The sequence below is a fragment of the Gorilla gorilla genome, chromosome 5 (genome assembly GCF_029281585.2).
Source record: "Gorilla gorilla gorilla isolate KB3781 chromosome 5, NHGRI_mGorGor1-v2.1_pri, whole genome shotgun sequence".
Lineage (NCBI taxonomy): Eukaryota > Metazoa > Chordata > Mammalia > Primates > Hominidae > Gorilla > Gorilla gorilla.
Window position 1 is genome coordinate 60,490,998 of NC_073229.2, and position 27,777 is coordinate 60,518,774.

Here is a 27,777-nt window from a genome sequence, read left to right on the forward strand (position 1 = left end):
GCTGTGGGTTCTTGAACTGAGGCCAAAAATTATAGGACACAGCTTCCCAAATATTCAGGATAGTCATCACCTGTTTCTTCACTGTGGAGTGAGCATTTTAAAAATGAAAGTCCTAAGGCCCTGTCTACCCCTCACCCCATCCCAGGGCTATGCTGGCAGAACTTTAAAAGCTAGCTGGGCCAGGTGACTCACTCCTATAATCCCAGCACTTTGGGAGGCCAAGGCGGGCAGATCACCTAAGGACAGGAGTTCGAGACCAGCCTGGCCAACATGGTGAAATCTCATCTCTACTAAAAATACAAAAATTAGCCGGGCGTGGTGGCAAACGCCTGTAATCCCAGCTAGTAGGGAGGCTGAGGCAGGAGAATCACTTGAACCCAGGAGGCGGAGGTTGCAGTGAGCTGAGATCATGCCATTGCACTCCAGCCTGGGCAACAAGAGCAAAACTCCGTATTTGAAAAAAAAAAAAAAAAAAAAAAAAAAGCGGGCTGGGTCCCTCAGGGGAAAAGGATTTACACCAGCCCAAGGAAAGACTGAAGTTACACACAAGCAAAAACCTGATAGTAGAGACTTCCTGGGCACTGGTAGGTGACCAAAAGGGATGGTCCAGGTTTCTCTCGCAACTACCGCCTACCTGAGAAGACCTGTTAAAATGCAGTTAACCCTAAGCCTGCTCTGAACCAATGAGTGAGATTTATTGTAGAGTCAATGCACTCTTGGTCCTCTCAACAACCTTCAGATTCTCAGGTTGTTCACATTTGCCCCTATAACCTGGCCCCATAGAGACTCATATTTCCCTGTTTGAGGAAATAACGTTTTGGCCAGAGGAGAAGAAAAAATGGCTTGGAGTTTTGCCTAAATTACTACATTAAAATTCCATGTATTCAGCTCTGGTTCAAACTCCAGCAAATGCTGAGATTATTTGGATATAATAATAGTCACTGTTGTAATAGTCACTGTTCTTACAGGTAAGAGATGGCAAGATGGAGAGATGTGATACCCAAGCCATGTTTATAACAATGATCGTTACCAATGCTTCCCTTAGGGTGGGTTTCTTTTCTTTTTTGGCAAATACTAGCGGTAGTAGGGGATTCTGATATATGTTGTTGAATGGGCTTAAACAGTCATTTAACAAAAGTGATTTTCATACAGTATGAATTTTAATTATCTATTGACAGCTGTTAACAGCATAGTTACACTTGTGGGCCTAGAGCAGCACTTTCACCGTGGTTCTCAGCACTCTTGAGAGATAGCAAGAGCTCAGGGACCTTTGCCAAAGATGGCTGGCTCAGCATTTTTTCAGTATGGATCATTCCTTGGCCTCAACGAGATTCAGAAATCTAATTAAACTTGGGACCAACGTCTGACAGGGTGTCCAAACATCTTGGATCTGGTCTTCTGCTTGGGGGAATTAAGCCCAGAACATACCCCAGCAGCACCAGAAGTCTTATTTTCTCTACACTGAAGTTCTTACGACAGCAAAGAACCCAAACTCAGTCCAAAGTAACCTATTCCCAAACACCATCGGTCAGAAGCAGAGGTAAGTTATGGACTGTTCCCTTTCTGGTTTTTGCCTTCTGGCCTCGGTCTCCAGCCAGGTAGGAATGAGCTCTCTTGAATGTTCATCCAGCTGGCGGAATTATGCTGGGCCCTGCCTTGGTCTGGTCACCAGGGCTTGGGAAGTCAGCAAAATTATTCTCTCCTTCCCCTGAAAGCTTCTCTTTCCTAAAGAAAGTGAAAACTCCTGTATTTGCTAGCTCAGGAAGATGGGCTATCTCAAAGAATCTCCTTTGATGCAGAAGCATTCCAGAAATAGTGTTTTTCAAGATGGGTATCTGGGGGGAAGAAACGGAAGAAGCTCCCAGAGGATTCCTTGCCCTTTGCTGTGGACAATTAGTATTGTCCATGGGGCTGTGATGGCCACCTGTGTGGGTGTCCCTGGGCCCACCAAGAGCTGAGGCCTGGTCTCCAAAGGGTGGACTCATGTCTGATTGTTGCTCCTCTTCCACAGCAGGGCAGCAGCCTACCCCACTGCTTCCACCGATGAGCCACAGGAGATCACCTGGCACTTTAGGGGTGGTGTGGTGCTGGGACACGCCAACAGCCTGACTTCCTCAACCCATGGTTCACTCCAGACTCAGTGACCGAGGGCATGTGAACGGGACACAAAAGCAGGCCTTTCACTGTGTTTTTGGTGGGGGAAAAAATCTCCTGCCTTGAAATTCTCTTGCTCCATGATTAAAGAATCCTGTTTAGAGCCCTCAATGCCTTAAGAGTCCATTATTCTTAGAAAAGTGTAACTTTCCCCCAACTTCTGGCATTAAGCAAACGGCCAACCTGTCAATCTTGGCATTAAAAAAAAAAAAAAGACCACATGGCCATTTTCCAGATTTCTGTGCTTATGCACCAAGTGACACTTTGGATAGAGTGAAGCAACATGGAGCTCATAAGAGGTAAATTCTAAAAGGGGAGCAGCCCTCAGATACGGCCAGTGGCCACAGGGTGGGACTAAACCCGTGTGAGAAAGATGGGTCCTGGGCTAGTCGTCTGAGACAGCCCCTGAGTCACCAGGAGGGCATATCCTAGGGCAGCGGGCCTGAAGGGAGCTTCACTCACATTCACATTAGCTTCATTCACATTTTGGGTCAGTCATTCAACAACTGTGTGTCAAATGCTTTTAGGGACCCTAAACTCAAATTCCACCGTCAGGGAGAGTCTCTGTAAGATGGTGCCCTCCTTGGGAGATTCAGACTTTCGGAGTTGGATGAGGGGGAGATCCACGTTTCTTGGAGTCCACTATTTCTCAGTGTTCGGGAGGGGAGGGGCCCCAGGGCCCTCAGCCAGCCTCTGGGGCTTGGCCTGCGTCTGCGCCCTCGGCTTCCACCTGGTTGCCCTTGCCCAGCTTCTTCACGCTCTCCAGAAAGGCCTTCCAGGTCTCCGGCACGCTCTTCTCCAGCAGCCAGCCCTCGCTCTCGCTCTCAGATTCCTCGGGATTGGACACACCATCCAGCGACGTCTGTAGGTAGCGCAGCCCAATTGTAATGGTCACCTGGTGGTGGGAGAGGAGATTTAGAGGCAATCCGGGAGAATCACTGGGAGCTGGACCATTAGGAAACCACAGGAGCCTCAAATTGAGGGTCCCAGAGAGGACTCAACCTGAGCACTGTGGAGTGTGGGTTAGTGACAGCCTGCCCCACGCTGCCCTGCCCTCAGTGCTCAACACACCTGACTCTTCTCCAGCCTCATGTCAGACCCCTCTCCTCCTCCCTTTCCAGCCACCCTGGGCTGCTTCGGATTCGCCCATGCCCCATACTTTCTCCCCTCTAGGTCTTTACCATCTGCTGTGCTCTCTGCCTAGAACCTTGTTCCTCTCCACATTCATCTGTTAATTCATCTTCAGCCCTTGGTGAGCTCCCCTGCAGTTCATCCTCCCTCTCCATCCCCTCGGGTCGCCCCCATCCCAGGTGCATTATTCCTGGGTGCCTTCACCTCGGTGCCCCTCTACACCCCATTGCTTGGCACATATTGGGTAGTTCAGTAACTGCCTTGGGTGGAATTAAGAGGTCACCTCCTTTTCTGCATCTGATGTGTGGTACTTTTTTTTTTTTTTTTTTTGAGACAAGTCTTTCTCTGTCACCCACGCTGGAGTGCAGTGGCGTGGTCTCAGTTCACTACAAACTCTATCTCCTGTGTTCAAGGAATTCTCATGCCTCAGCCTCTTGAATAGCTAATGTTGCAGGTGCCTGCCACCATACCTGACTAATTTTTGTATTTTTTTGTTGTTATTGTTGTAGATATGTGGTTTCCCCATGTTGCCAGCTGGCCTCGAACTCCTGGCCTCAAGAGATCCACCCGCCTCAACCTCCCAAAGTGCTGGGATTACAGGTGCGAGCCACCGTGCGCAGCCCTTCCATTATGTTGATGAGCACAGTGATGAATGGATGCTGGTAAAAAATAATTTGGATTTGTTCACTAGCATTCACTGTGTGGCAGACTTGGTGCCAAAATGCCTGGGTTCAAACCCGGGCACTCAGCCAGCCGTGTGACCAGGAAACCTCACTTTATTCATCTGGTTTGCAGATTTTCAGATGAAGTGGTGCCCACCTCGTGTGGACACTGTGCCACTTTAATACGTGTAAAACACACAGGCCAAGTGCAATGGTGCATGCCTGTAATCCCGGCACTTTGGGAGGCCAAGGTGGAGGGAGGATTGCTTGAGCTCAGGAGTTCGAGACCAGCCTGGGCAACATAGCGAGACCTCATCTCTACTAAAAATAAAAATAAAAATAATTGCCGGGTGTGGTGGCGCGTGCCTGTAGTCCCAGCCACCCGGGTACTTGGGTAGCCAAGATGGGAGGATCTCATGAGCCCCGGAGATGGAGGCTGCAGTGAGCCATGACTCCACCACTGCACTCCAGCAGACACCACCACTGTACCTAGGGCACAGTAAGGACCAACAGAAGAGCAGAAGAGGAAGAGTCAGCTGTAGCTGATAATTAGCTTATTGTTTTCACTTTTTTTTTTTTTTTTTTTTTTTGAGATGGAGTCTCGCTCTGTCATCCAGGCTGGAGTGCAGTGGCACGATCTTGGCTCACTGCAATCTCCGCCTCCCGGGTTCAAGCAATTATCCTACCTCAGCCTCCCGAGTAGCTGGGATTACAGGCGTCAAAAACTTGGCACCACGCCTGGCTAATTTTTATATTTTTTGTAGAGACAAGGTTTAGCCATGTTGGCCAGGCTGGTCTCAAACTCCTGACCTCAGGTGATCTGCCCGCCTCAGCCTCCCAAAGTGCTGGGATTACAGGCGTGAGCCACCACACCCTGTTTTCATTTTTCTATAATATATTCCGTATATTCCATTAGCCACTTGTTTCTATACAAATTCCTGGCTTGCTCTCCTCCACTTCTTTGTATCGCATAACAAACTCTACAAGAGGATGAAGCTGCTCCCTGAGGGCAGGGATGGCCCTTACTCATCTGGCTCACTCAGAATCCCAGCACCTAGAACAGTACTAGGTAGGGGGAGGGCCTCAGTAAATCTCTTTTGAATGAATGCTCTGGGACATTTTATAATTATGGCAGTAGATAATAATAACTGATAGAGTTTTAGATTTATGTTACTGCTATTGTCAACTGGAAGTTGAATAAATATTTTTACAGCAGAAAAAGTCACCTCTTCCATGAAGTCCTCTTGATGTGAAAGCGTCCACTCTGATCCCCTCCTGCTTTCCTGAAGGAGGCTCTCTGCACTATGAGTTTTGCACTTGGTAATGATCCTCCCTTTGGCTCATAAATTAGACATCATCTCCTGACTGGATTGTGAAGCCTAGGCAGGCACAGCCAAGATCAGACTCCTAACATTATGCTCAGCCACCCTTGGCCCATCAGACCTCTGTCCATTAAAGGCCCCAAGTAAAAGGGGCATTTGAATGCCCTCTTCCCAATAAGCTGATCCTTGTCTAATGCAGTCCACTAGATTCCTGTAAAGGTGGGCCACTAAGAGGCTGCCAATGGAACCCCATTCATTTTCCCACTGACTTTTCTTTCTTTTTTTTTTTTTTTTTGGAGATAGAGTCTGGCTCTGTTAGAGTGCAGTGTTGAGATCATGGCTTACGGCAGCCCTGACCTCCAGGGCTCAGGTGATCCTCCTGCCTGAGCCAGGAGGATCCAGGACTACATGTATGCACCACCACACACAGCTAATTTTTATGTTTTTGTTTTTGTTTTGTTTTGTTTTCTGAGACAGAGTTTCGCTCTTGTTGCTCAAGCTGGAGTGCAATGGCGTGATCTCGGCTCACCACAACCTCCACCTCCCAGGTTCAAGCAATTCTCCTGCCTCAGCCCCCAAGTAGCTGGGATTACAGGCATGCACCATTAGGCCCGGCTAATCTTGTATTTTTAGGTAGAGACGGGGTTTCTCCATGTTGGTCAGGCTGGTTGCAAACTCCCAACTTCAGGTGATCCCCCGCCTCGGCCTCCCAAAGTGCTGAGATTACAGGCATGAGCCACCGCGCCTGGCCGTCATTTTTGTGTTTTTTGTAGAGATGAGATGTTGCTATATTGCCCAGGCTGGTCTAAACTCCTGGGCTCAATTGATCCTCCTGCCTTAGCCTCCCAAATCCTAGCTAATGCCTGCTAGGATTACAGGCGTGAGCCACCGCTCCTGGCTCCGCTGACTTCTTGTATGCCTCCATCTCTGGGGCTCATGAGATCCTCCCACCTTGGCCATCCAAGTACCTGAGTAGCTGGGACTATAGGCATGCGCCACCACGTCCAGCAATTTTTTTTTTTTTTTTTAGTAGAGATGAGGTCTCGCTATGTTGCCCAGGCTGGTCTTGAACTCCTGAGCTCAATGCTAGTGAACTTTTATGACTTCTTTTATATTCAGTCTTCTTTTTGTGTGTTTTCAGGGAATGTGGCCATCTAAATTTCCAGCAGTATGTTCCTCTCCTCATTCTACCCACCCAAGACTCTGTGTCAAGGAGTCAGCGACCAATAAATAGTCATGAATATGCTGTGTTTGCCTCAACATTAAAAGAAGGCTTCGGCTGGGCGCAGTGGCTCACACCTGTAATCCCAGCACTTTGGGAGGCCGAGGTGGGGGGATCACCTGTGGTCAGGAATTCAAGACCAGCCCAGCCAACATGGTCAAACCTCGTCTCTACTAAAAATACAAAATCAGCCAGGCGTGGTGGTGGGCGCCTGTAATCCCAGCTATTCAGGAGGGGCTGAGGCAGAAGAATCACTTGAACCCAGGAGTCTGAGGTTGCCGTGAGCTGAGATCGCGCCACTGCACTCCAGCCTGGGCAACAAGAGTGAAACTCCGTCTCAAAAAAAAAAAAGTCGGCTTCCTGGACATACAGTCACCCTTTAGTTTCATGTGGTGAGTTAGAGGAGGTGTTTATCAGCCACAGGCAGGATGCACTGGCTGATAGCATTAGGACAGTGACTCATTTAAAGGAATCTTTGGGAATCTCCTCAATGGAAAAAGCTTCCTCACCAAATCTTCCTGGCTTTGTACATTGGGATTTTGAAGTTTGGATTTTCTGCTCTCAAGGTAGCTCAAAGCAGCTACCCTGAGTCACCATGCCACCTCATTTACTAACAAACAGGCTCTCATTCAACACCTAGAGCTGTGCCTGGCATACGGGTACATGTTTAAGAAATATCTCTGACCACCTGTGGTGGCTCATGCCTGCAATCCCAGCACTTTGGGAGGCCGAGGCCGAGGCTGGTGGATTATTTGAGGTCAGGAGTTCAAGACCAGCTTGGCCAACATGGTAAAACCCCATCTCTACTAAAAATACAAAAACTGGCTGGGCGTGGTGGTGCACGCCTGTAATCACAGCTACTTGGGAGGCTGAGACAGGAGAATTGCTTGAACCTGGGAGGTGGAGCTTGCAGTGAGCTGAGATCGTGCCATTGCACTCCAGCCTGGGTGACAGAGCAAGACTTCATCTCAAAAAAAAAGAAAGAAATAGCTCTTGGCCAGATGCAGTGGCACACACCTGTAATCCCAGCACTTTGGGGGACCAAGGTAAGAGGATTGCTTGAAGCCAGGAGTTAGAGAGCAGCCTGGGCAACATAGCAAGACCCCATTTCTACAAAAGACTCTATGGAGTATGACTCAGGGCACCTGTTTTCAGCTACTCTGCATGTGCCTATAGTCCTAGCTACTCAGAAGGCTGAGGTGGGAAGAGCCCTGAGCCCAGGAGTTCAAGGCTGCAGTGAGCTACGATCATGCCCCTGCGCTCCAGCCTGGGCGACAGGTGAATTTTTCTTCTTGTCTCTAAAAAAAATAATAATAAACAATTTAAAATAATACAAATAAAAAATGAATATCTCTTTAACCAAAGAGCTAATTCAGCACACTCACCGAGGATTTGCTTACATTGCAAGCCCTATAGCTACAGAGAAACTGAGCGTTGCAGATAAGATGAACCCACACATAACTAGACTAACAGGTAAATGAGGACCAGCATCCCAAGAAGCACAAATCCAAACAGTACCCATTTCCTGAACACCTGCGCATGCTGTTCATGTTGCCTCCCAATAGTCCCCAAAGCTAAGTGCTGTCACCCCATATAACAGAGAGGTTCAATGACTAAGACCTCAGTACCAAAAAGTGGGGACACAGGATGAACCTCCAAAACATGCTAACTAAAAGAAGCCAAACGTAATATGGGTCCATTTATATGAAATGTCCAAAATACATAAATCCAGAGAACAGTTGCCAGGGGCTGGAGGGCAGGTTGGGAGGTGGTGACTGCTTCATGGGTGTGAGATTTTCTTGGGGGCTGATGGAAATCTTTTGGAACTAGGTAGAGGTGCTTGCACAACATTGTAAATCAAGTAGATGACACCAAATTGTTTACCTTTTATAAATCTCACCTCAATTAAAAAAAAATTGTCGGTCGGGTGCGGTGCTAACACCTGTAAACCCAGACTTTGGGAGGCCGAGGCAGGCAGATCACGAGGTCAGGAGATCGAGACCATCCTGGCTAATGCGGTGAAAACCTGTCTCTACTACAAATACAAAAAATTAGCCGGGCATGGTGGCACATGCCTGTAGTCCCAGCTATCGGGAGGCTGAGGCAGAAGGATCCCTTGAACCCAGGAGAGGGAGGTTGCAGTGAGCTGAGATCATGCCACTGCACTCCAGCCTGGGCAACACAGAGAGACTCAGTCTCAAAAAAAATTTAAGTGGTGGGAAAGAAACCAAAAAATAAATAAATGAATAAATAAATAAATAAATACAAAAGGTGGAAGCGCTGGGTGGGGTTCAAGCCCAGACTGATCTGACCCACAGCTCCACTGAAGGCTGTTTCCAAAGAGGGAGGCGTGCTCTCCAAGCCTGGCTCCGCCCCCATTAGACCCAAATGGGACCAGAGGCTCTCCCTACCCCCTACCCCCAGCTGGCCCAGGGCCTACCTCGAAGAGCCAAATGAGGAGCGTGACGACACCCATGGAGTTCATGAGGCTGCTGTAGTAGCTCAGCAGGGCAGCCCTGCAGCCACGCACCCACAGGTTGAGCTCCTCCGTCTGGTGGTCGTAACTGTAGTGTGCTGAGTTGTTGGTGATCTGATACTGGATGCAGGGTCGTGGCGAGCTAGGATTGCAGCAGCTGAAGGGTACGCCGTCCACCAGGTACCGCCCATCCACGTTGCTCTTGATTCGACTGAAAGGGAAACAGACAGCTGGAGATGGGCTTCCCGGGCTTCTCACCAGGGGCCGCTTCCTCCCATCCCTTGCCTCTGGAAACCTAGAATAGTCATTCATTCGCACACTTGGTATATATTTGCTGTGCGCCTGCTACGTGACAGCCACTGTTCTAGGCGCTGAAGACAAAAAAATGAATAAATGCCCCTGCCTTCCTTGACCTTGAGGCAGACGGTAATCCAAGACCCAAGTCAATAGGGAGTATAGAAATTCACCCAACCACTCTGTGCTGCCAGGCCCTTTCTTGGGGCCATGCCTGGTGCGTAGGTGGGTAGGAGGAGCAGCAGGATGGGAGCTGTTGATGGACAAGCATCTGGCTGCCACTGGTGATGCCCCCAGCTCCCTCACCAACCTCACCTCCCCCTTACAGGTCACTGGTGGCCAAGGTGTTTCCAGAAGGCCTGCTCAGGCCCAGGGCCTGTGCAGAGGCAGGGGATGGAGACCCGAGACAGGCACAGTCCTTGCCCTCGGAGGACTCCACCCCCAGCCAGGTGGGAGCTCCTGACTCACCTAAGGGACACAGCTGCAAGCAGGTTCTCCAGGCTGATGGGCAGGGCTCCCAGCATATCTTCTGCACTTCTATATTTTTGTGTGTATTTGTTTAGAGTTTACCATACATTCACACAGGTTCAGAATTCAAAAGGGATCTTTACAGTGAAAAGTCTCCCCTTCCCCTCAGGCAGGCTGGGTATGTTCTACCTGGCCTGGGGGTGATTACCCAGGTGTTTTATGGTCAAAACTCCCTGAGCTGCACACTTAAGATTCGTGCATTTGGCTGGGCATTGTGGCTTATGTCTGTAATCCCAGCACTTTGTGAGGCCGAGGCAGGAGCATCGCTTAAGCCCAGGAGTTCAAGGCAGCAGTGAGCTATGATCACACCACTGCTCTCAGCCTGGGCAACAGAACAAGACTGTCTCTAAAAATATATATATTCGTGCACTTGACTGGGTGCTTGTCATCTAAATAAAAAGTTGCAGCCAGGCGCGGTGGCTCACGCCTGTAATCCCAGCACTTTGGGAGGCGAAGATGGGCAGATCTTCATCAAGGTCAAGAGATCGAGACCATCCTGGCCAATACGGTGAAACCCCGTCTCTACTAAAAATACAAAAATTATCTGGGCGTGGTGGCACGCGCCTGTAGTCCCAGCTACTCGGGAGGCTGAGGCACGAGAATCACTTGAACCCGGGAGGAAGAGGTTGCAGTGAGCCAAGATCGCACCACTGCACTCCAGCCCGTATGACACAGTGAGACCCCGTCTCAAAAAAAAAAAAGAGAAAAAGTTGCATGTAGGCCAAGTGCAGTGGCTCACACCTGTAATCTCAGCACTTTGGGAGGCCCAGGTGGGCAGACGACCTGAGGTCAGGAGTTCAAGACCAGCCTGGGCAACATGGTGAACCCTCATCTCTACAATTAATAAAAATACAGGCCGGGCATGGTGGCTCAAGCCTGTAATCCCAGCACTTTGGGAGGCTGAGGCGGGCCGATCACGAGGTCAGGAGATCGAGACCATCCTGGCTAACACGGTGAAACCCCGTCTCTACTAAATATACAAAAAATTAGCTGGGTGTTGTGGCGGGCGCTTGTAGTCCCAGATACTCGGGAGGCTGAGGCAGGAGAATGGCGTGAACCCAGGGGGCGGAGCTTGCAGTGAGCCGAGATCACGCCATTGTACTCCAGCCTGGGCGACAGAGCGAGACTCCGTCTCAAAAAAAATAAAAATAAAAAAATTACAAAAAAATTAGCCAGGCATTGTGGTGCATGCCTGTAGTCCCAGCTACTCGGGAGGCTGAGGCACGAGAATCACTTGAGCCCGAGACGCAGAGGTTGCAGTGAGCCGAGATCACGCCAGTGAGACTCTGTCTCAAAAAAACAAAAAAAAGAAAGAAAGAAAAAAAAAGAAAAAAAAATTGCACGCGAACAATGTGTTACATAATAGACTTTTAGAACATAATAGAAAGCATAACTGTTTCCAATAGAGATTATTTTAAACAATGTTCATTGAATTGGTCACGAATCTCTTAAAAAATGTCCATCTTTTGCTTCTAAATAAAATCTCTTTAATATAAAATCCTCTCACTCCTCATCTCTCAGCCTCCAGGTCCTGACCGCTATGGCCAGTTCCACCAGAGAGAGGCTTCATGCATGGACAAGCAAACATGTTTTCATTTTTCCTGTTCTTTTTTTATTACTGCAAATTAGAACATTATATACATACTGTCTTGAACCTTTCTTTTTTCCCTTAGCAATATCTTGGAGATCTTTTTTTTTTTTTTTTTTTTTGGCAGGGGTGGGGGATGGAGTCTTGCTCTGTCACCCAGGCTGGAGTGCAGTGGTGTGCCACCATGCCCAGCTAACTTTTGTATTTTCAGTAGAGATGGGGTTTTGTCATATTGGCCAGGCTGCTCTGGAACTCCTGATCTCGAGTGATCCGCCTGCCTCAGCCTCCCAAAGTGCTGGGATTACAGGTATGAGCCACTGCGCTCGGCTGAGATATTTTCGTATCTGTCTGTGGAGTGTCCTGGATTTTTGTTTTTTAATGAGCTGCATGGTATTCCCATTGCGTGGATGGTACATGGGTCCTAGCCAGTTCCAGACTGATGGAAGTTTGGGTTTTTCCCAGTCTCTCGTTAATACAAACATGGACATCAGTCATTTTGCATATTGTGACTATATGGAGCAGGTAAATTCCTTGAAGATGGATCCTTGCATCAAAGGGTGATCTTGCCAGATACCTGCCATTTTTCTCCTCTGGTCTCTCCTGCTGGGGGCTGAGGTGGGGGGGGCGGTTCACAAAGCCCAACCAGCCATGCCCAGGAGAACCTGTCCTCCACAGCCACATCCACACAGGTCAGACTTTCCATCTTTGCCAACCTAATCTTTGAAAAACAGTATCTCAGAGTTGTTTTTATTTCCGTTTTTCTCATTATGAGTGAAGTTGTGCGTCTTTTGGTGCGCTCAAGGGCCACTGGTGGTTCCATTTCCATGAACCGTGTTGACTTCCGTCTATTATGATTAAGACTTTCTAGGAGGGCTGCATGAGGTGGCCTGGGTCATGGCAACCATGTTTCCACATGCCCTGTAATCCCTGCCCTCTACTTCGTGGGCAGAACACACTGCCCAGAGACCACATGGCCCTGGGTGGCATGGGCAGCACAGATCGGTGATAAGAGCCAGACAGCCTGGGTTTACTCCTGGCTCGCCCACATGCCAGCTCCATCCCTCTGGACAAGTTCCTTAACCTCTCCCTGCCTCTGCTTCCTTATATTTGAAACAAAGGATTGCATGAAGTGATACATGTAAGAGTGCTTGAAGAGTGCTGGTATTAATACATAGTAGCCATGCGCTGTGAGCAAAAGCCACCTCACTGGGCAGGTGGCCGAGCAAGAGCCATCAGGGGTGGTACTCTGAGCACCTGGGAGCTGACATCAGGTTGTAAGAACAGAGCCCACCACGCCATATCATATCATGGGAGAGCCCTCCCTGGGGAGTTGGCCGTGCAGGTTCTACCAGCTGTGTGGCAAAGAAGCTGTCAGCTCCTTGAGGGCAGGATCATGCAGGCCACCCTCCATGGTGGGCCTGACACGGAGCACCTGCCCGCTGGCACTGCCTGCCCACCACTCAAAGTCCTACTCCAGCCATGTGCATGGGGAAGGCAGAAACTGTGTCTTGCTCAGCTGTCCTTCTGCAGCCCCTCGCTGGGCACCGGGCTGTTGGAGACGGAAGTGGGGCAGGGGTGGAAAGACAAGCTGGAGCAGTGTGAGAGGGGCCTTCAGCTTGGGCCTCCCGCTCCCCTCTACTGGCCCTCTGGAGGGGCCAGTAGCCCTGGACACACTGAGCAGGTGGCATCTCTGCAGTGGTCCCTCCCTTCTTCCCCCAAGACCTTCCCCAAAGTGTCCTCCTCAAGGCTAGGGGCCTCCCAACCCAAATGCTGTCTGTCCCACCTGCTGACCTACAGGCTGTCCCTGGAGCCTTCCCCTCAGTACGGTGTCCCAGCTGAGCCATTGCCAGTGTCCTGTGGACAGGGTGGGGGTGGTTGAAAGCACACCACTGAGTCCTAAATATGTATTTGGGAGCCATGGAGCTTAAACTCTGTGGACCTGCGTGAGCTGGGAGTGATAGCAGCTGCCTCTCAGGGGTTATGGGGAATATAAATGAGACAATTCCAGTCACGCATTTGACACAGGCTGGACATGCGGGAGGCCTCAGAAAATGTTGCCCCTCCTTCCGCTTAGAGCCATTGGATAAGACCTGGAAGACCATCGGATTGTCCTACAGAGGAGCAAGTGGGGCCCAGAGGAGGGCAAGGCCTCGCCCAAAGCCACACAAGAAGTCGGGGTCCAGCCGGGAGCGGTGGCTCACGCCTGTAATCCCAGCACTTTGGGAGGCTGAGGTGGGCAGATCATGAGGTCAGGAGTTCGAGACCATCCTGGCCAACGTGGTGAAACCCCATCTCTACTAAAAATACAAAAAATTAGCCGGGCGTGGTGGCAGGCACCTGTAATTCTAGCTACTGGGGAGGCTGAGGCAGAAGAATCGCTTGAACCCGGGAGGTGGAGATTGCAGTGAGCTGAGATCATGCCATTGCACTCCAGCCTGGGCAACAGAGTGAGACTCTGTCTCAAATAACAAAAATAAAAAAAAAAATTAAAAAACTTGGGTCCAGCCCACAGCAGTTGCCCACTGGTCCCATTGGAGTTCCCCACCTCCCTTGTCCCTCCTGACTTGACCTTTCATTCATTCACTCAGTTGATAAATATTTGCTGTGCGCCTGCTACCTGCCAGCTGCTATTCTAGGCGCTGAAGACAGAGCAGTGAATAAATGCCCCTGCCTTCCTCGATCTTATGGCCTAGAGGGTTGAGGTAGATGGTAATCCAAGACCAAGTCAATAGGGAATATAGAAATTCACCCAACCACTCTGTGGGGCCAGGCCCTTCCTTGGGGCCATGCCTGGAGGGTAGGAGGAGCAGCAGGACAGGAGCCGTTGATGGACGAGCATCTGGCTGCCATTGGTGACACCCCAGCTCCCTCACCAACCTCATCTCCCCCTTACAGGTCACTGGTGGCCAAGGCCCTTTCCAGCCAGGTGTTTCCAGGCCTGGAAGTTAAATTTCCTGGAAAACTGTGAGTTTTCTCCCCTCTTCCCTGTCCCAGGAGTCCTTTCCTAGCCACCACCACCTACCCTCACGTACCTACCAGGTGGCCCTAAGGTGCAGCAAACCCTGCACACCTGCCTCATGCACACTAAGGTGTCTGTGATGTGAGGGTCAGGCCTAAAACTGTGTGGGCTGAGGCCAGCAGAGGCTCTGAGCCGCCCTCAGTCTGCAGGCTGAGTTTGCGGACATTCCCCGTCTCCCCACCTCGCCTCCCTGAGCCCCCAGACAAGTCACCCTACTGGTCTCCACCAGGCTGTCTCCCCTCACACTGGGGCTCCCTGAGTCAGGGCTGTGTCTCCCCCTCAGACTGGGGCTCCCTGAAGACGGGGCTGTGTCTCCCCATCAGACTGGGGTTCCCTGAGGACGGGGCTGTGTCTCCCCTCAGACTGGGGCCCCCTGAAGATGGGGCTGTCTCCCCTCAAACTGGGGCTTCCTAAAGACAGGGCTGTGTCTCCCTCACACTGGGAACTTCCCAGTGTATTCCCAGGGGCAACATCCAGGTCAGCCTGGGGGAAATAGGCCAAGCTTGGTGAACGTTGGGACCTGCCTGGGTCAGCAGCCTGGGAACTCCTGGGGTCTCTCACTTCTGGAGCTGTCCCTCCCCCACTCCAAACATCATCCTGTTTACTCAGTGCTTGCCCTCATTCCAACCACAGATTAAGGCTCCTCTCACCCTCTTAAAACAAAGCCAGGCAGAGGAGAGCGCCTTAGTGGTGAGCCGGCTATTTATATCACAGCGTGTTTCCCAGGCTACGAATTTCACTCTGCGCGGAAGGGGCCGGGGGCGGTGGAGGAGGAGTCACTAGGGTTTGAAAGGGTCTTGATTAAGATAAGACCTATGTTCTAGGCCACTCTCCTATAAGCGAGGCACAAAGAGCCTGGGAAAATGATCACGTCTGAGCTTTTCCGGAAAAACCAACATAATTTAGTAAGTGAATCAAATTAGTAAAGCCAGCCGTAGGGCAATGAGCAGGGGTATACCTGACAGTGGGTCATGCCAAGCAGAACGCTGGCTGAGGGACACCTGTGAGACCTTGAGAACTGGCCTAACCTCTCTGAGCCTGAGTTTTCTCATCTAAGAAATGACATTTTAAACACTCGACAGGGGATGGTGGAAATTAAATGGGATCATACACGTGGAGCATTTGGTACACACTATGTGCTTAGTATGTTTTGATGATTGCTTTTTTGTGTAGTGCTGTGGTTTGAATGTGTCCCCCGAAGTTCCTGTGTTGGAAACGTGAGGCCCAGCATGACAGTGGTGAGAGATGGGACCTTTGAGAGGTGATTGGATTACGAGCGCTCTGCCCTCATGAGTAGATTAATGCCATTATCATGGGAGTGGGTTCCTGAGGAAAAGGATGAATTCGGGCCCCTCAGCAGATGCGGGCCCCTCCACCTTGGACTTCCCAGTCTCCAGAACAGTAAGAAATAAATCTCTACTTTTTATCAATTATCCAGACTCAGGTATTCTGTTATATACAGTGAAGTAAGACAATAAGTCACTGAGTGTGAGGTACTATAGACAGTGAGGGGTCACATGAGGAGGAGACACAGCCCCGTCCTCAGGGAGCCCCAGTCTGAGGGGGGAATGCAGCCCTGTCTTCAGGGAACCCCAGTTTGAGGGAAACAGCCCCATCCTCAGGGAGCCCCGGTCTGAGGGGAGACACAGCCCCATCCTCAGGGAGCCCCAGTCTGAGGGGAGATGCAGCCCTGTCCTCAGGGAGCCCCAGTCTGAGGGGAGATGCAGCCCTGTCTTCAGGGAACCCCAGTTTGAGGGAAACACAGCCCCATCCTCAGGGAGCCCTGGTCTGAGGGGAGACATAGCCCAGCCCTCAGGAAGCCCCAATTTGAAGGGGAGACACAGCTCTCTTCAAAGAGTTCCCATCTGAGAGGGGAGAAACCCCATATAGTCAAGTTCTAATTTTCTTCTTGAGATGTCTACGAATTGTTTAAGAAGAGCAAGCAGGTACCTGTAGTCTGTGGGTTCCCTGGGAAGAATGGTGAAGAGCAAGAGCTTGGTGCCAGCTTCTCCCTCAGACTGGGGACCCCCGGCTGGGCCTTCCTGGCTGGTAGTTCCTGGTTCCAAAATGTCTGAGCTCCCGCATGTTCTACCTCTCACCCCAAGACACTGCAGCTCTGCTCATCCTGCAACCTTTAAAAGAAGTGTTGTAAACTGACTGAAGACCTCATGTCCTTCCTCATGTGCTACGGTAAGATGCACAGAGCGGCACTGTAGGAAATGTTCTTGCCACAACTGAGCCTGATCCAACCATACCTCGACCCAGACTACTGGTTTATGAGGAAATACAGGGGACAGAAGAACAAGTTAGACAATGCCATTTGGCTGCAGTTGCCCAACTCCAAACTATGGGGGATTCTGCAGGACACGTGGCCCAGTTTCTCTCACACATGTGGTATGAAAAAGGGGACAGTTTTCTAGTAAAACAGACAGGAAACCAAACAACCAAATGCAAAGCATGGACTTGGTTTGGATCCTGAATTGACCAACTGTAAAAAGCATTCCGAGACTATCAGGGAAAACTGAACATAGACTGGGTATTGATTGATATTGCCATTAAATCTGTTGACTATGACTGGTCTTGTACTTATGTTCAGCAGAAACAAAAGGGCAAAAAACAACTAAAGCCTCTTTATCTGTTGGAGATGCCTATTAAAGTATTTACAGGTAAAAGGAAAGTATGTCCAGGATTTGCTTTAGGATATTCAGAAGGGGAAAATGTGGTTGGGGGAGGATAGTATAGATGAAACAGGCAAAATATTGATATTTGTTCCTAGGTGATGGCTAGGTGATAGAGACGGGGTTTCACCATGTTGGCCAGACTGGTCTTGAACTCCTGACCTCAGGTGATCCACCCACCTCAGCTTCCCAAAGTGCTGGGATTACAGGCATGAGCCACTGTGCCCAGCCTGTTTTTTCCTTTTTTTTTTAGAGACCTTGGGCTCAAGTGATCCTCCCACCTCAGCCTCCAAGTAGCTGGAGTTACAGGTGTGTTGCCACCACACCTGGCTAGGTGATGGCTACATGAGAATTAATTATAATGAACTCTCTAATTTTGTGAAAGCTTGAGTTTTTTCTATAATAGAAGTCGGAAATGCAATAAAATGAGATAAAAGAGCATCAGCTGAGAACTACAGGCCTGGCACAGTGGCTCACGCCTGTAATCCCAGCACTTTGGGAGGCCAAGGTGGGTGGATCACCTGAGGTCAGGAGTTCGAGACCAGCCTGGCCAACATGGTGAAACCCTGTCTCTACTAAAAATATAAAAATTAGCCAGGTATGGTGGTGGGCACCTGTAATCCCAGCTACTTGGGAGGCTGAGGCAGGAGAATTGCTTGAACCCTGGAGACAGAGGTTGCAGTGAGCCGACATGGTGCCACTGCACTCCAGCCTGGACGACAGAGTGAAACTCCATCTCAAAAAAAAAAAAAAGAGAGAAAGAACTACAAATCTCTTTCACTGATACCTTGCTCTGAAAAGACAGAGTCAGTGAGGGAGACAGCATTCCTGGACTTGGCTCCTCCCTCTGAGAGCCTCCTCCAAGTGTAGCAGGAAGTGTGTCCCCCTCTTCCTGGCCCACCCAGGACCACCAGGCCAGGGGAGGGAGATGTGGGAGGTTGAAGCCCAGTGACAGCCCCATTTACCACAGGTGCCGCAGAGCCCGGGATGGTGTTTCTAGTTTCTGTGAGGCCACCTCGTGATTATCTGAGACGTTGGCACAGAAGCACTGGAATCCGAACCTAATCCATCCATGTTTTCCAACCCTGCATCATCTCTGCCCACCCCTTTCCCTGTCCTTCTTGGAGAGGAAATGGAGAACAAGAAGACAGGGAAAGGCCGGGAGCGGTGGCTCACACCTGTAATCTCAGCACTCTGGGAGGCCAAGGCAGGCAGATCACCTGAGGTCAGGAGTTTGAGACCAGCCTGGCCAACATGGAGAAACCCCGTCTCTACAAAATTACAAAAATTAGCTGGGTGTGATGGTGGGTGTCTGTAATCCCAGCTACTCAGGAGGCTGAGGCAGGAGAATCGCTTGAACCCGGGAGGCGAAGATTGCAGTGAGCCAAGATCACACCACTGCACTCCAGCCTGGGTGACTGAGCAAGACTCTATCGCAAAAAAAAAAAAAAAAAAAAAAAAAAGACAGAGAAAGACAGGGAGAAGAGGGAGAAAAGCAAGACTTCCCGTACCCCAAGCAGCCTGGATAATTTGAGGTTTCTGTCACTCAGTGAGCAAACATTCATTTAACGCCGAATGTATACAAGAGGTACTTTAACATCGCTGGGAAACAGCAGAGTAGGGTGAAAAGAGAAGAATTAAAATCTGACATGCCATATAATGGAATATTATTTCACCATATAAAGGAATGAAGTTCTGATATACGCTATAACATGGATTAATTTTGAAAACACTATGCTAAGTGAAAGAAGGCAGACACAAAAGGACAAATGTTATATGACTCATTCATATGAAATGTCCAGAACAGGGAAATCTATAGATACGGAAAGTAAACGAGTGGTTACTTAGGGCTAGGGGGAGGGAAGGCTAGGGAGTGAAAGCTAAATGGTGTAAGGTTTCCCTTAGAAGTGATGAAAATGTTCTAAAATTGATTGTAATGCTGGTTGTCCGACTCTGTGAATATACTAAAAACCATTGAATTGCATACTTTTAATGGGTACGTTGTATAGTGAGTGAATTATATCTCAGTAAAGCTGTTTTTTCTTTTTGTTTGAGACAGGGTCTCACTCTGCTGCCCAGGCTGGAGTGCAGTGGTGCAATCTCAGCTCACTGCTGCCTCAATTTCTTGGGCTCAGGTGATCCTCCCACCTTAGCCTCCCAAGTAGCTGAGACTATAGGCACACACCACCACACCTAGCTAATTTTTGTATTTTTTGTAGAGATGGGGTTTCACTATGTTGCCTATGCTGGTATCGAACCCCTGGGCTCAAGTGATCCATCCACTTCAACCTCCCAAAGTGCTGGGATTACAGGTGTGAGCCACCACATGTGGCCGAAGCTGATTTTCTTTTTTTGTCTCCCCCACTTCCTATTGTGTGATCTTAGACATGTCCCTTAACCTCTTGGGCCTCAGATTTCTCATATATAAAATGGAGCTAATAATACCAGCTGGGCGCAGTGGCTCACGCCTATAATCCCAGCACTTTGGGAGGCTGAGGTGGGTGGATCACTTGAGGTCAGGAGTTCGAGAGCAGCCTGACCAAATGGTGAAACCCCATCTTCACTAAAAATACAAAAATTAGCCAGGCATGCTGGCACATGTCTGTAATCCCAGCTACTCAGGAAGTTGAGGCAGGAGAATCGCTTGAACCCGGGAGGCGGAGGTTGCAGTGAGCCGAGATCGTGCCACTGCACTCCAGCCTGGGCGATGGGGCAAGACTCTGTCTCAAAAAAGCAAACAAACAAACAAAAACTAAAAAAGATTAAGACAAAAACTTCCTAGGAGGAGTTTTGTGCAGGATAAATGTGGGTCATTTCCCCCTCCCAAATGACTTGGCAACATGGTCATAGGCAGGTTGGGGATGGGGTGCAGTCACTGGGCTACTCCCCTGAGACAGAGCAGCCAAAACTCTTGTAAGGCCAGGTGCAGTGGCTCATACCTGTAATCCCAGCAATTTGGGAGGCCGAGGCAGGCGGATCACTTGAGGTCAGAAGTTCGAGGCCAGCCTGACCAACATGGGAAACCCCGTCTCTACCAAAAATACAAAAATTAGCCAGGTGTGGAGGTGCACGCCTGTAATCCCAGCTACTTGGGTGGCTGAGGCAGGAGAATCTCTTGAACCCAGGAGGTGGAGGTTGCAGCAAGCTGAGATCGTGCCACTGCACTTCAGCCTGGGTGACAGAGTGAGACTCCATTTCAAAAAACAAAACAAAACAAAAAACTCTTGTAAATTCCCATAAAAATATGGAATTGTTTCTGCCTGATCTTATTCATTAGATCAGGAACCTTCAGGAGCCAGCCCTGGATCTTAAAGATTCCCCTGAGAAATCTCCAAAACCTGCCCGCCCCTCCATGCTTACTGAGGCAATGCACTCTATCCTCAGGTTTCCGGGGGGCCCCAAAGAGGGGCACAAGTGGGGAGGTCCTAGGTAGGCCAGAATGCAAGCACCCAGCTCCTCCTCTCAGGAACTGGACTGAAGATGCCAGAAAGTGAGGACCTCAACTTTCTCTAGCCCAGTCCGGTGAAGTGCCCACTGCACAGAATGGAAAGTTATTCCAGGGACAGAGCCTGCAGAAATGCCTGGAAATCACTGTCACCAGACACCGCCCATGCCCAGTCTGTGTCAGGGGAGGATCCCTGTGGATTTTCTCCAGGCTACCCATGCTCAGACCAGCTCATTCTCCTGGGATCGCTTCCCCACAGTCCTCAGGTCAAGCAGGAGAAAGAGGCTCACCCGAACCTCTTTGTTGGCTCATCCAAATTTGATGGGGAGAGGGGAAACAAAAAAAAGGAGAATTCTGCCTGGCATGGAGGTGGGTGCCTATAATCCCAGGTACTCTGGAGACTGAGGTGGGATGGTTGCTTGAAACCAGGAGTTCAAGACCAGCCTAAGCATCAGAGTAAGACCCCATCTCTTTTTTTTAAGAAAAGAATTTTTTTTTTCTTTTTTTTAAGGCAGGGTCTCACTCTGTCACCCAGGCTGGAGTGCAGTGGCACAGTCTTGGCTCACTGCAGCCTTGACCTCCCAGGCTCAAGGGATTCTCCCACCTCAGCTTCCCAAGTAGCAGGGACCACAGGTGCATGCCACTATGCCCTAGCTAATTTTTTTTGTTTGGTTTGGTTTGGTTGGTTTTTTGGTTTTTTTTTTTTTTTTGAGATGAAGTTTTGCTCTTGTTGCCCAGGCTGTAGTAGAATGGTGCCATCTCAGCTCACTGCAATCTCCGCCTCCCAGATTGAAGCAATTCTCCTGCCTCAGCCTCCCAAGTAGCTGGGATAATAGGCGTGTGCCACTACACCTGGTTAATTTTGTATTTTTAGTAGAGACAGAGTTTCACCAAGTTGGTCAGGCTGTTCTCAAACTCCTGACCTCAAGTGATCCACCCGCCTCAGCCTCCCAAAGTGCTAGGATTACAGGCGTGAGCCACCTCACTGGGCCTTTTTTTTTTTTTTTTTTTTTTGGTAGAGGTGAAGTCTCATTGTGTTGCCCAGGCTGGTCTTGAACTCCTGGCCTCAAGGGATCCTCCTGTCTCAGCCTCCCAAAGTGCTAGGATTACAAGCATGAGCCCGCACCTGGCTAAGAATTTCTTTTAAAAAGATCTTGTGGCCAGGAGCGGTGGGTCATGCCTGTAATCCCAGCACTTTGGGAGGCCAAGGAAGGTGGATCACTTGAGGTTAGGAGTTCAAGACCAGCCTGGCCAACATGGTGAAACTCAGTCTCTACTAAAAATACAAAAAAAAAAATAGGTGGACATGGTGGTGGGCACATGTAATCCCAGCTACTTGGGAGGCTGAGACAGGAGAATCAATTGAACCAGGGGGGCGAGGATGCAGTGAGCTGAGATCGCACCATTGCACTCCAGCCTGGGCAACAAATAAAAAGAAAAGGATCTTGGTGGATGATAACCTCCCTCTCCCAGCCCTTTCGCCCGCCTCACCTCTTTGCCATCAGAATCCTAGCCCGGGGGGTGCTGCCGAGATAATCCGGAAGGTAAATGCTTACCATTTCTCAGTGCTTGTGATCTCAAAAAAAAAAATATAACTTACATTTTTCAGGGAAGGGTTTTGGAGAGCCAGCTTTGTCATGTAAACTCACTAAACCCTCCAAAATGAAGCCACGAAAACATGAACAGAAAAAATTTTTTAGTTTTTCTTTGAGGTGGGAGTAAATGCCATTCCACAGTCTCTCATTCATTCCTTCTTTCATTCCTTCTACCAACAGATAAGGGCTGTGCTCTGGTCTCAGGCACTGGTCCTCAGGCAACCCAGCTCTGAGCAGCTTTCTGAACATAATCCCAGGAGCCTCACTTCCCTCACAGGCCTTGTTCAGTGATCATGTAAAAGTCTGTGGGACTGGGCGCGGTGGCTCATGTTTGGAATCCCAGCACTTTGGGAGGTTGAGGCGGGAGCATCACTTGAGCCCAGAAGTTAAAGACCACCTTGGCCAACGTGGTGAAACCCTGTCTCTACTAAAAATAGAAAAATTAGCCAGAGGCCAGGCACAGTGGCTCATGCCTGTAATCCCAGCACTTTGGGAGGTCAAGACAGGTGGATCATCTGAGCTCAGGAGTTCGAGACCAGCCTGAGGGCAACATGGCGAAACCCTGTCTCTACCAAAAATACAGAAAATTAGCCAGATGTGGTGGCTCACGTCTGCAGTCCCAGGTGCTCGGGAGGCTGAGGTGGGAGAATCACTTAAGCCTGGGAGGTGGGAGTTGCAGTGAGCCTGGAGAGTGAGACCATCTCAAGAGAGTGAGACCCTGTCTCAAAAAAAAAAAAAAATTAGCCCAGCGTGGTGCCACACACCTATAATCTCAGCTGCTTGGGAGGCTGAGGCATAAGAATAGCTTGAACCCTGGAGGTGATGGTTGCAGTGAGCCAAGATTGTGCCACTGCACTCCAGCCTGGGCAATAGAATGAGACTCTGCCTCAAAATAATTATTAATTAATTAATTAATTAAATAAAAATAAAAGTCTGTGGGAAAGTCTCTCTGCAAAGGTGGCCCTATCAGACTGTACCCTTGGAAGAACAGGTAGCCCACTGCAGTATGAGGTCACTGGAGGTTTTGAAAAGGATAAAAGCATTTCAGTTCTAAGAAATTTGTGTGCTAATTCATATTTTTTTTTTTCTGAGATAGGGTCTTACTCTGTCACCTAGGCTGAAGTGCAGTGGCATGATCTTAGCTCACTACAACCTCTGCCTCCTGGGCTCAAATAAATTATCCTCCTGCCTCAGCCTCCTGAGTAGCTAGGACCACAGGTGCAAGCCACCACCCCTGGCTAATGTTTTTATGTTTTGGGCTTTTTTTTTAAGAGTCAGGGTTTCATCATGTTGCCCAGGCTGGTCTCGAACTCCTGAGCTCAAGTGCTCCTCCCACCTCGGCCTCCCAAAGAGCTGGGATTATAGGCGTGCGCCGTCGATCCCAGCCCTAATTGTGTCTTAAGACAAACTTTGTGGAAAGTTAAAGCCAAAGGTCCATTTTTCTCATGGAAATTTTGCCTAAGGGAAATAAAAGACAGAGACAGAGAGAAGCAAAATGCTCAAAGATGCCCATTCCAGTGTTACTTATAATAGAGGTAAATAAAAATCTGAATGCTTGCCTAAGCATGTACTTTCATTTAGTGGACTTCCTTTTTTTTTTTTTCTTTGAGACCGAGTCTCACACTGTCTTCCGGGCTGGAGTGCAGTGGCAAGATCTCGGCTCACTGCAACCTCCACCTCCCTGGTTCCCTGGTTCAAGCAATTCTCCTGCCTCAGCTTCCCAAGTAGCTGAGATTACAGGCATGCCACCACGCCCAGCTAATTTTCTGTATTTTTAGTAGCGATGAGGTTTCACTATTTTGGCCAGGCTGGTTTCGAACTCCTGACCTCGTGATCCACCTACCTTGGCCTCCCAAAGTGTTGGGATTACAGGCGTGAGCCACCGCACCTGGCTTCAGTGGACTTCTTATGCAACCATTAAACATGATCATTGTGGACATTATGCAAATGTTATACTATCAGATTACAAAATGGAACACTAAATTGTCTTTTTTTTTTTTTTTTTTTTTTTTTTTTTGAGACAGAGTTTTGCTCTTGTTGCCCAGGCTGGAGTGCAATGGCGAGATCTCAGCTCACCGCAACCTCTGCCTCCCAGGTTCAAGCGTTCTCCCGCCTCAGCCTCCTGAGTAGCTGGGATTACAGGCATGCATCACCATGCCCGGCTAATTTTGTATTTTTAGTAGAGACGGGGTTTCTCCGTGTTGGTCAGGCTGGTCTCAAACTCCCGACCTCAGGTGATCCGCCCGCCTCGGCCTCCCAAAGTGCTGGGATTACAGGTGTGAGCTACCGCACCCGGCCCTAAATTGTCTTTATACTATCATTACACTGTATGACTATGTAAATGTTAACAAGACTAGACTGAAGCTGAAATGTAGAAAAACTAAAGGCATTAATCAAGTTATGGGTGAGAAGCTAGCTTGAATTTGTTTTCCTATTTTGGCTTCTCTTAATATTACTGCTGTATTTTTTGTGCGTGTAATAGAAGAATTTTTCCAAGTCAGTGGAGTTAGGAAAATTTCCCACCAACAAGTTGGTATGGGACATTGAAGGAGTTTTGATTCAGCTAAATATTTGCCTGAAATTTTGGATCCATTGACCATTGAGAGTGGAGTGACCTATTAGATAATTCCTTCACTCTGATACAAAAGGGGATTTGGAGTTACCGAGAGATTTGAATACATCTATCCAAGAACTGACTCTATGCAGGAGACAATCAAGGGAAATGATAGAGGAAAAGATGAAAAGCCCCTTCTCACCTGCTCACAGAGGCTGGTTCTACCATTGGCCTCTCCCACTCCCCAGAATTCCGCTTGTCCCCCTGGCTTCATGCCCTCCTCGGGAGATTTATGTAAATCGTGGCATCTTGTGCTGCCCCTGCAGACCTGTCACCTGGGAAGGGCACAGCCCTTTACAATCCTCTCCTGACTGGGGATTTGCAGCAGTAATCTCCATCCACAAGAAAATAAAATCCCAAGAAGTGACCTTCACTTGGACGTCCCTTCCATCTGCAGGGCAGATATAAGCTAGCTATTTGGGCGTCATTAATGTTGTTTTGGGCTTCAAACATGTCCTGCTGCTGGTGCCAATGCCCTGAGTTCAAGTTCCCTTTGGACTTGCCAGCCTCACTGGGAAGAAAAAAATACCACCCTTAGGAATAACTGAACCCCTAACCTCAGCCAGGTAGGGTTGAGTCGGACAGAAAGAAGAGGTGAGGGAGAGCGGCTGCCTCAAGGCAGGCTGCCCTTTCCCTGAAAAGTCACTCAAGCCCCAGATTGGTGGATGTGTTGGGAAGAGCAGCCCGCTGGAGCCAGTGCACAGGCTGTTCCCTCCAACACAGTGGTCGACAGTCTCTCTCTCACCAGCACCTCCCACGGCCCATCGCAGCATTTTACTTTTACATATGCCAAGAATACTTTAGAAATGCTTTATCATATTGCACTATCATGACTTGCTAAGTAAACACCAGCAAGCATTTAATGAGTACCTGCTACATGCCAGCTACCAGCCAGGGCTAGGAGGTGACTTCCAAAATTACCTATTCTATCCCAGTGCTCATTTAAAAGATGGGCAAGCCAAAGCGCAGAGTGACTAGTGACCTGCCCAAGGTCACAAGACCTTGAACAACAGAGCCAAAACTTCACCGTAGATCTCGTGACTTCCCCTTCCTATGCTCTTTCCAACATATCCAGACAAACATCTTGGGAATGGATGCTCAGGGTTGAAAGGTTGGAAAACAAGGGAACTAACTAGGAAATTTAAACTTCTGGGACTGAATCCATCTACTTTGAATGAATGGGACAAATAGCCAAATAGTACCTCAGTATTTGTGATCTATGAATGACTTCCATCCCTCTGTATAAAGTGGACACACATTGCTGCCTGGCTCTTCATCCCAAGGGGCTCCTATCCAGACAGCTTATATAAATTGATACCTTCCTCCCACCTTAGCCAACGTTACGTTGAACCCTATGAAGTTGTCATTTTTTATGGGTCAAAGAGGTAGAATATTAGCAATTTCATATGGTTCAACCTGATACACCCTCACATACGCAGTAATAAGTTATGCACCCGATGGAGAGGAAAAGGCACTGGGTGCGGGGAGAGGGGCTGGTCAGAGGCCTGAGCCTCAGTGTCCCCAATATATTAATAGCTCTGACCCCAGGACTGGAAGCCACTCACTCTTTGACTTCTTTGGAGGAAAAGTCCAGGTAGCGATTGCTGATCCACTGAATCTCAAACCAATCCCGAAAACCGTTGTTGCCACAGCATTTGAACTCGATCTGCAGCATGTCGATGGTCTTCTTCATGAAACACCTGCCAGGGGTGTCTGTGTCCCGGTAGTACTTCATGCCGTTCTTGAGTCCTTGGCCCAGGGTGCTCTCCAGCGAGCCCCGCAGCAGAAAGCAGCAGAGAGCCACAAGGAAGAGGATGATGTTGAAGAGGACACAGATAGCCAGGTACGGCTTCAGCCAGGGCTTCCATCTGGCATACTTGGCTGGGTCCAGGGCATCGTAGCAGATCTTCCCAGCCAGCGAGTTGAAGACACAGGATAGCACCCCCATCCCTATCAATGAGTTGGGCACAAAATGGCTCTCAGAATTATTCATCACATCGCTCCTCTTCCGGAGTTCAATCTTCAGGAACAGTCCTAGGCTGAAGATGATGATGCCAGCCAACACGGAGAACCAGTTCATGAGCCAGAGCCCTTGGGCCAACTTGACCCGCTTCTTCTGGTCAAACTTGACTTTCAGTAGCGCCATGCTTGCCAAGTGTAGTCCGGGTTGCTTCCCACGGCACAGCTCCCACCCCAAACCTTAACGAGCCCAGAGGCGGAGACTTAGGGCCTTGGGAAAAGTGCAGATGGCTCAAGCTGTAGGGAGCTGCCCTGGGGGCTGCCCATGTCGAGTCCCACTAGCCTGGGATCCCCGTGAATGCAGTAGTGGTGGCAGGGGTCTCAGAATCACAGCTTGAGCAGGGGATAGTCCTGGTCCTGGGCGTTGTTTCTTCAGCGCCCTTCCCAGCCAAGAAGGGGCAGCCTGAACGCTGCAGATTAAAAGTGGGATCCACAAGACGTTTTGCTAATCTCTTTAGCCAGGTTCATCCCATTAGATAAAGCCATGCCACTCTCAAAACATGGTCAAAAGCAGCCTCCAGGTACATGCTGGACCAGAGAGCTCTGGGTACAGCTTGGAGAATCAGGAGCAAAGGGCAAGACTGGCCAGAAGAATGGGCTGTATCTGGATGTCTGGCTCAGACCGTGTTGCTCCCCAAAAGCATATTTTCAGGCCAATCTCCTTCAACATTTAAAACTTTCTGTAGGACAAATAAATTGTTATCGTCTCTGAGAAAAGAAATGACAGAGCCAGGCACAGTGGCTCACGCCTATAATCCCAGCACTTTGGGAGACCAAGTTGAGTGGATCGCTTGAGTCCAGGAGTTCAAGACCAGCCTGGGTTACATAGGAAGACCCCATCTCCACACACACACACACACACAAAATACAAAAAAATTAGCTGGGTATGGTGGCATGCACCTGTAGTTCTCCCAGCTACTCTGGAGGCTGAGGTGGCAAGATTACCTGAGCCTGGGGAGTTCAAGGCTGCACTGAGCCATGATCGTGCCACTGCACTCCAGCCTGGGTGACAGAGTGAGGCCCTGTCTCA

General features: G+C 49.3%; 1 protein-coding gene across 1 annotated transcript; it reads right to left on the reverse strand.

The window, feature by feature from the left end:
* Window positions 1-492: 492 nt before the first annotated feature.
* Window positions 493-27,497, reverse strand: PRPH2 (peripherin 2). Its single transcript, XM_004044024.5, has 3 exons — window positions 26,294-27,497; window positions 8,932-9,178; window positions 493-3,049 (listed from the first exon to the last, which is right to left on the reverse strand). The coding sequence occupies exons 1-3, from the start codon at window positions 26,872-26,874 to the stop codon at window positions 2,837-2,839; spliced, it is 1,041 nt and encodes a 346-aa protein (XP_004044072.1). The 5' UTR covers window positions 26,875-27,497; the 3' UTR covers window positions 493-2,836.
* Between the last annotated feature and the right edge of the window lie 280 nt (window positions 27,498-27,777).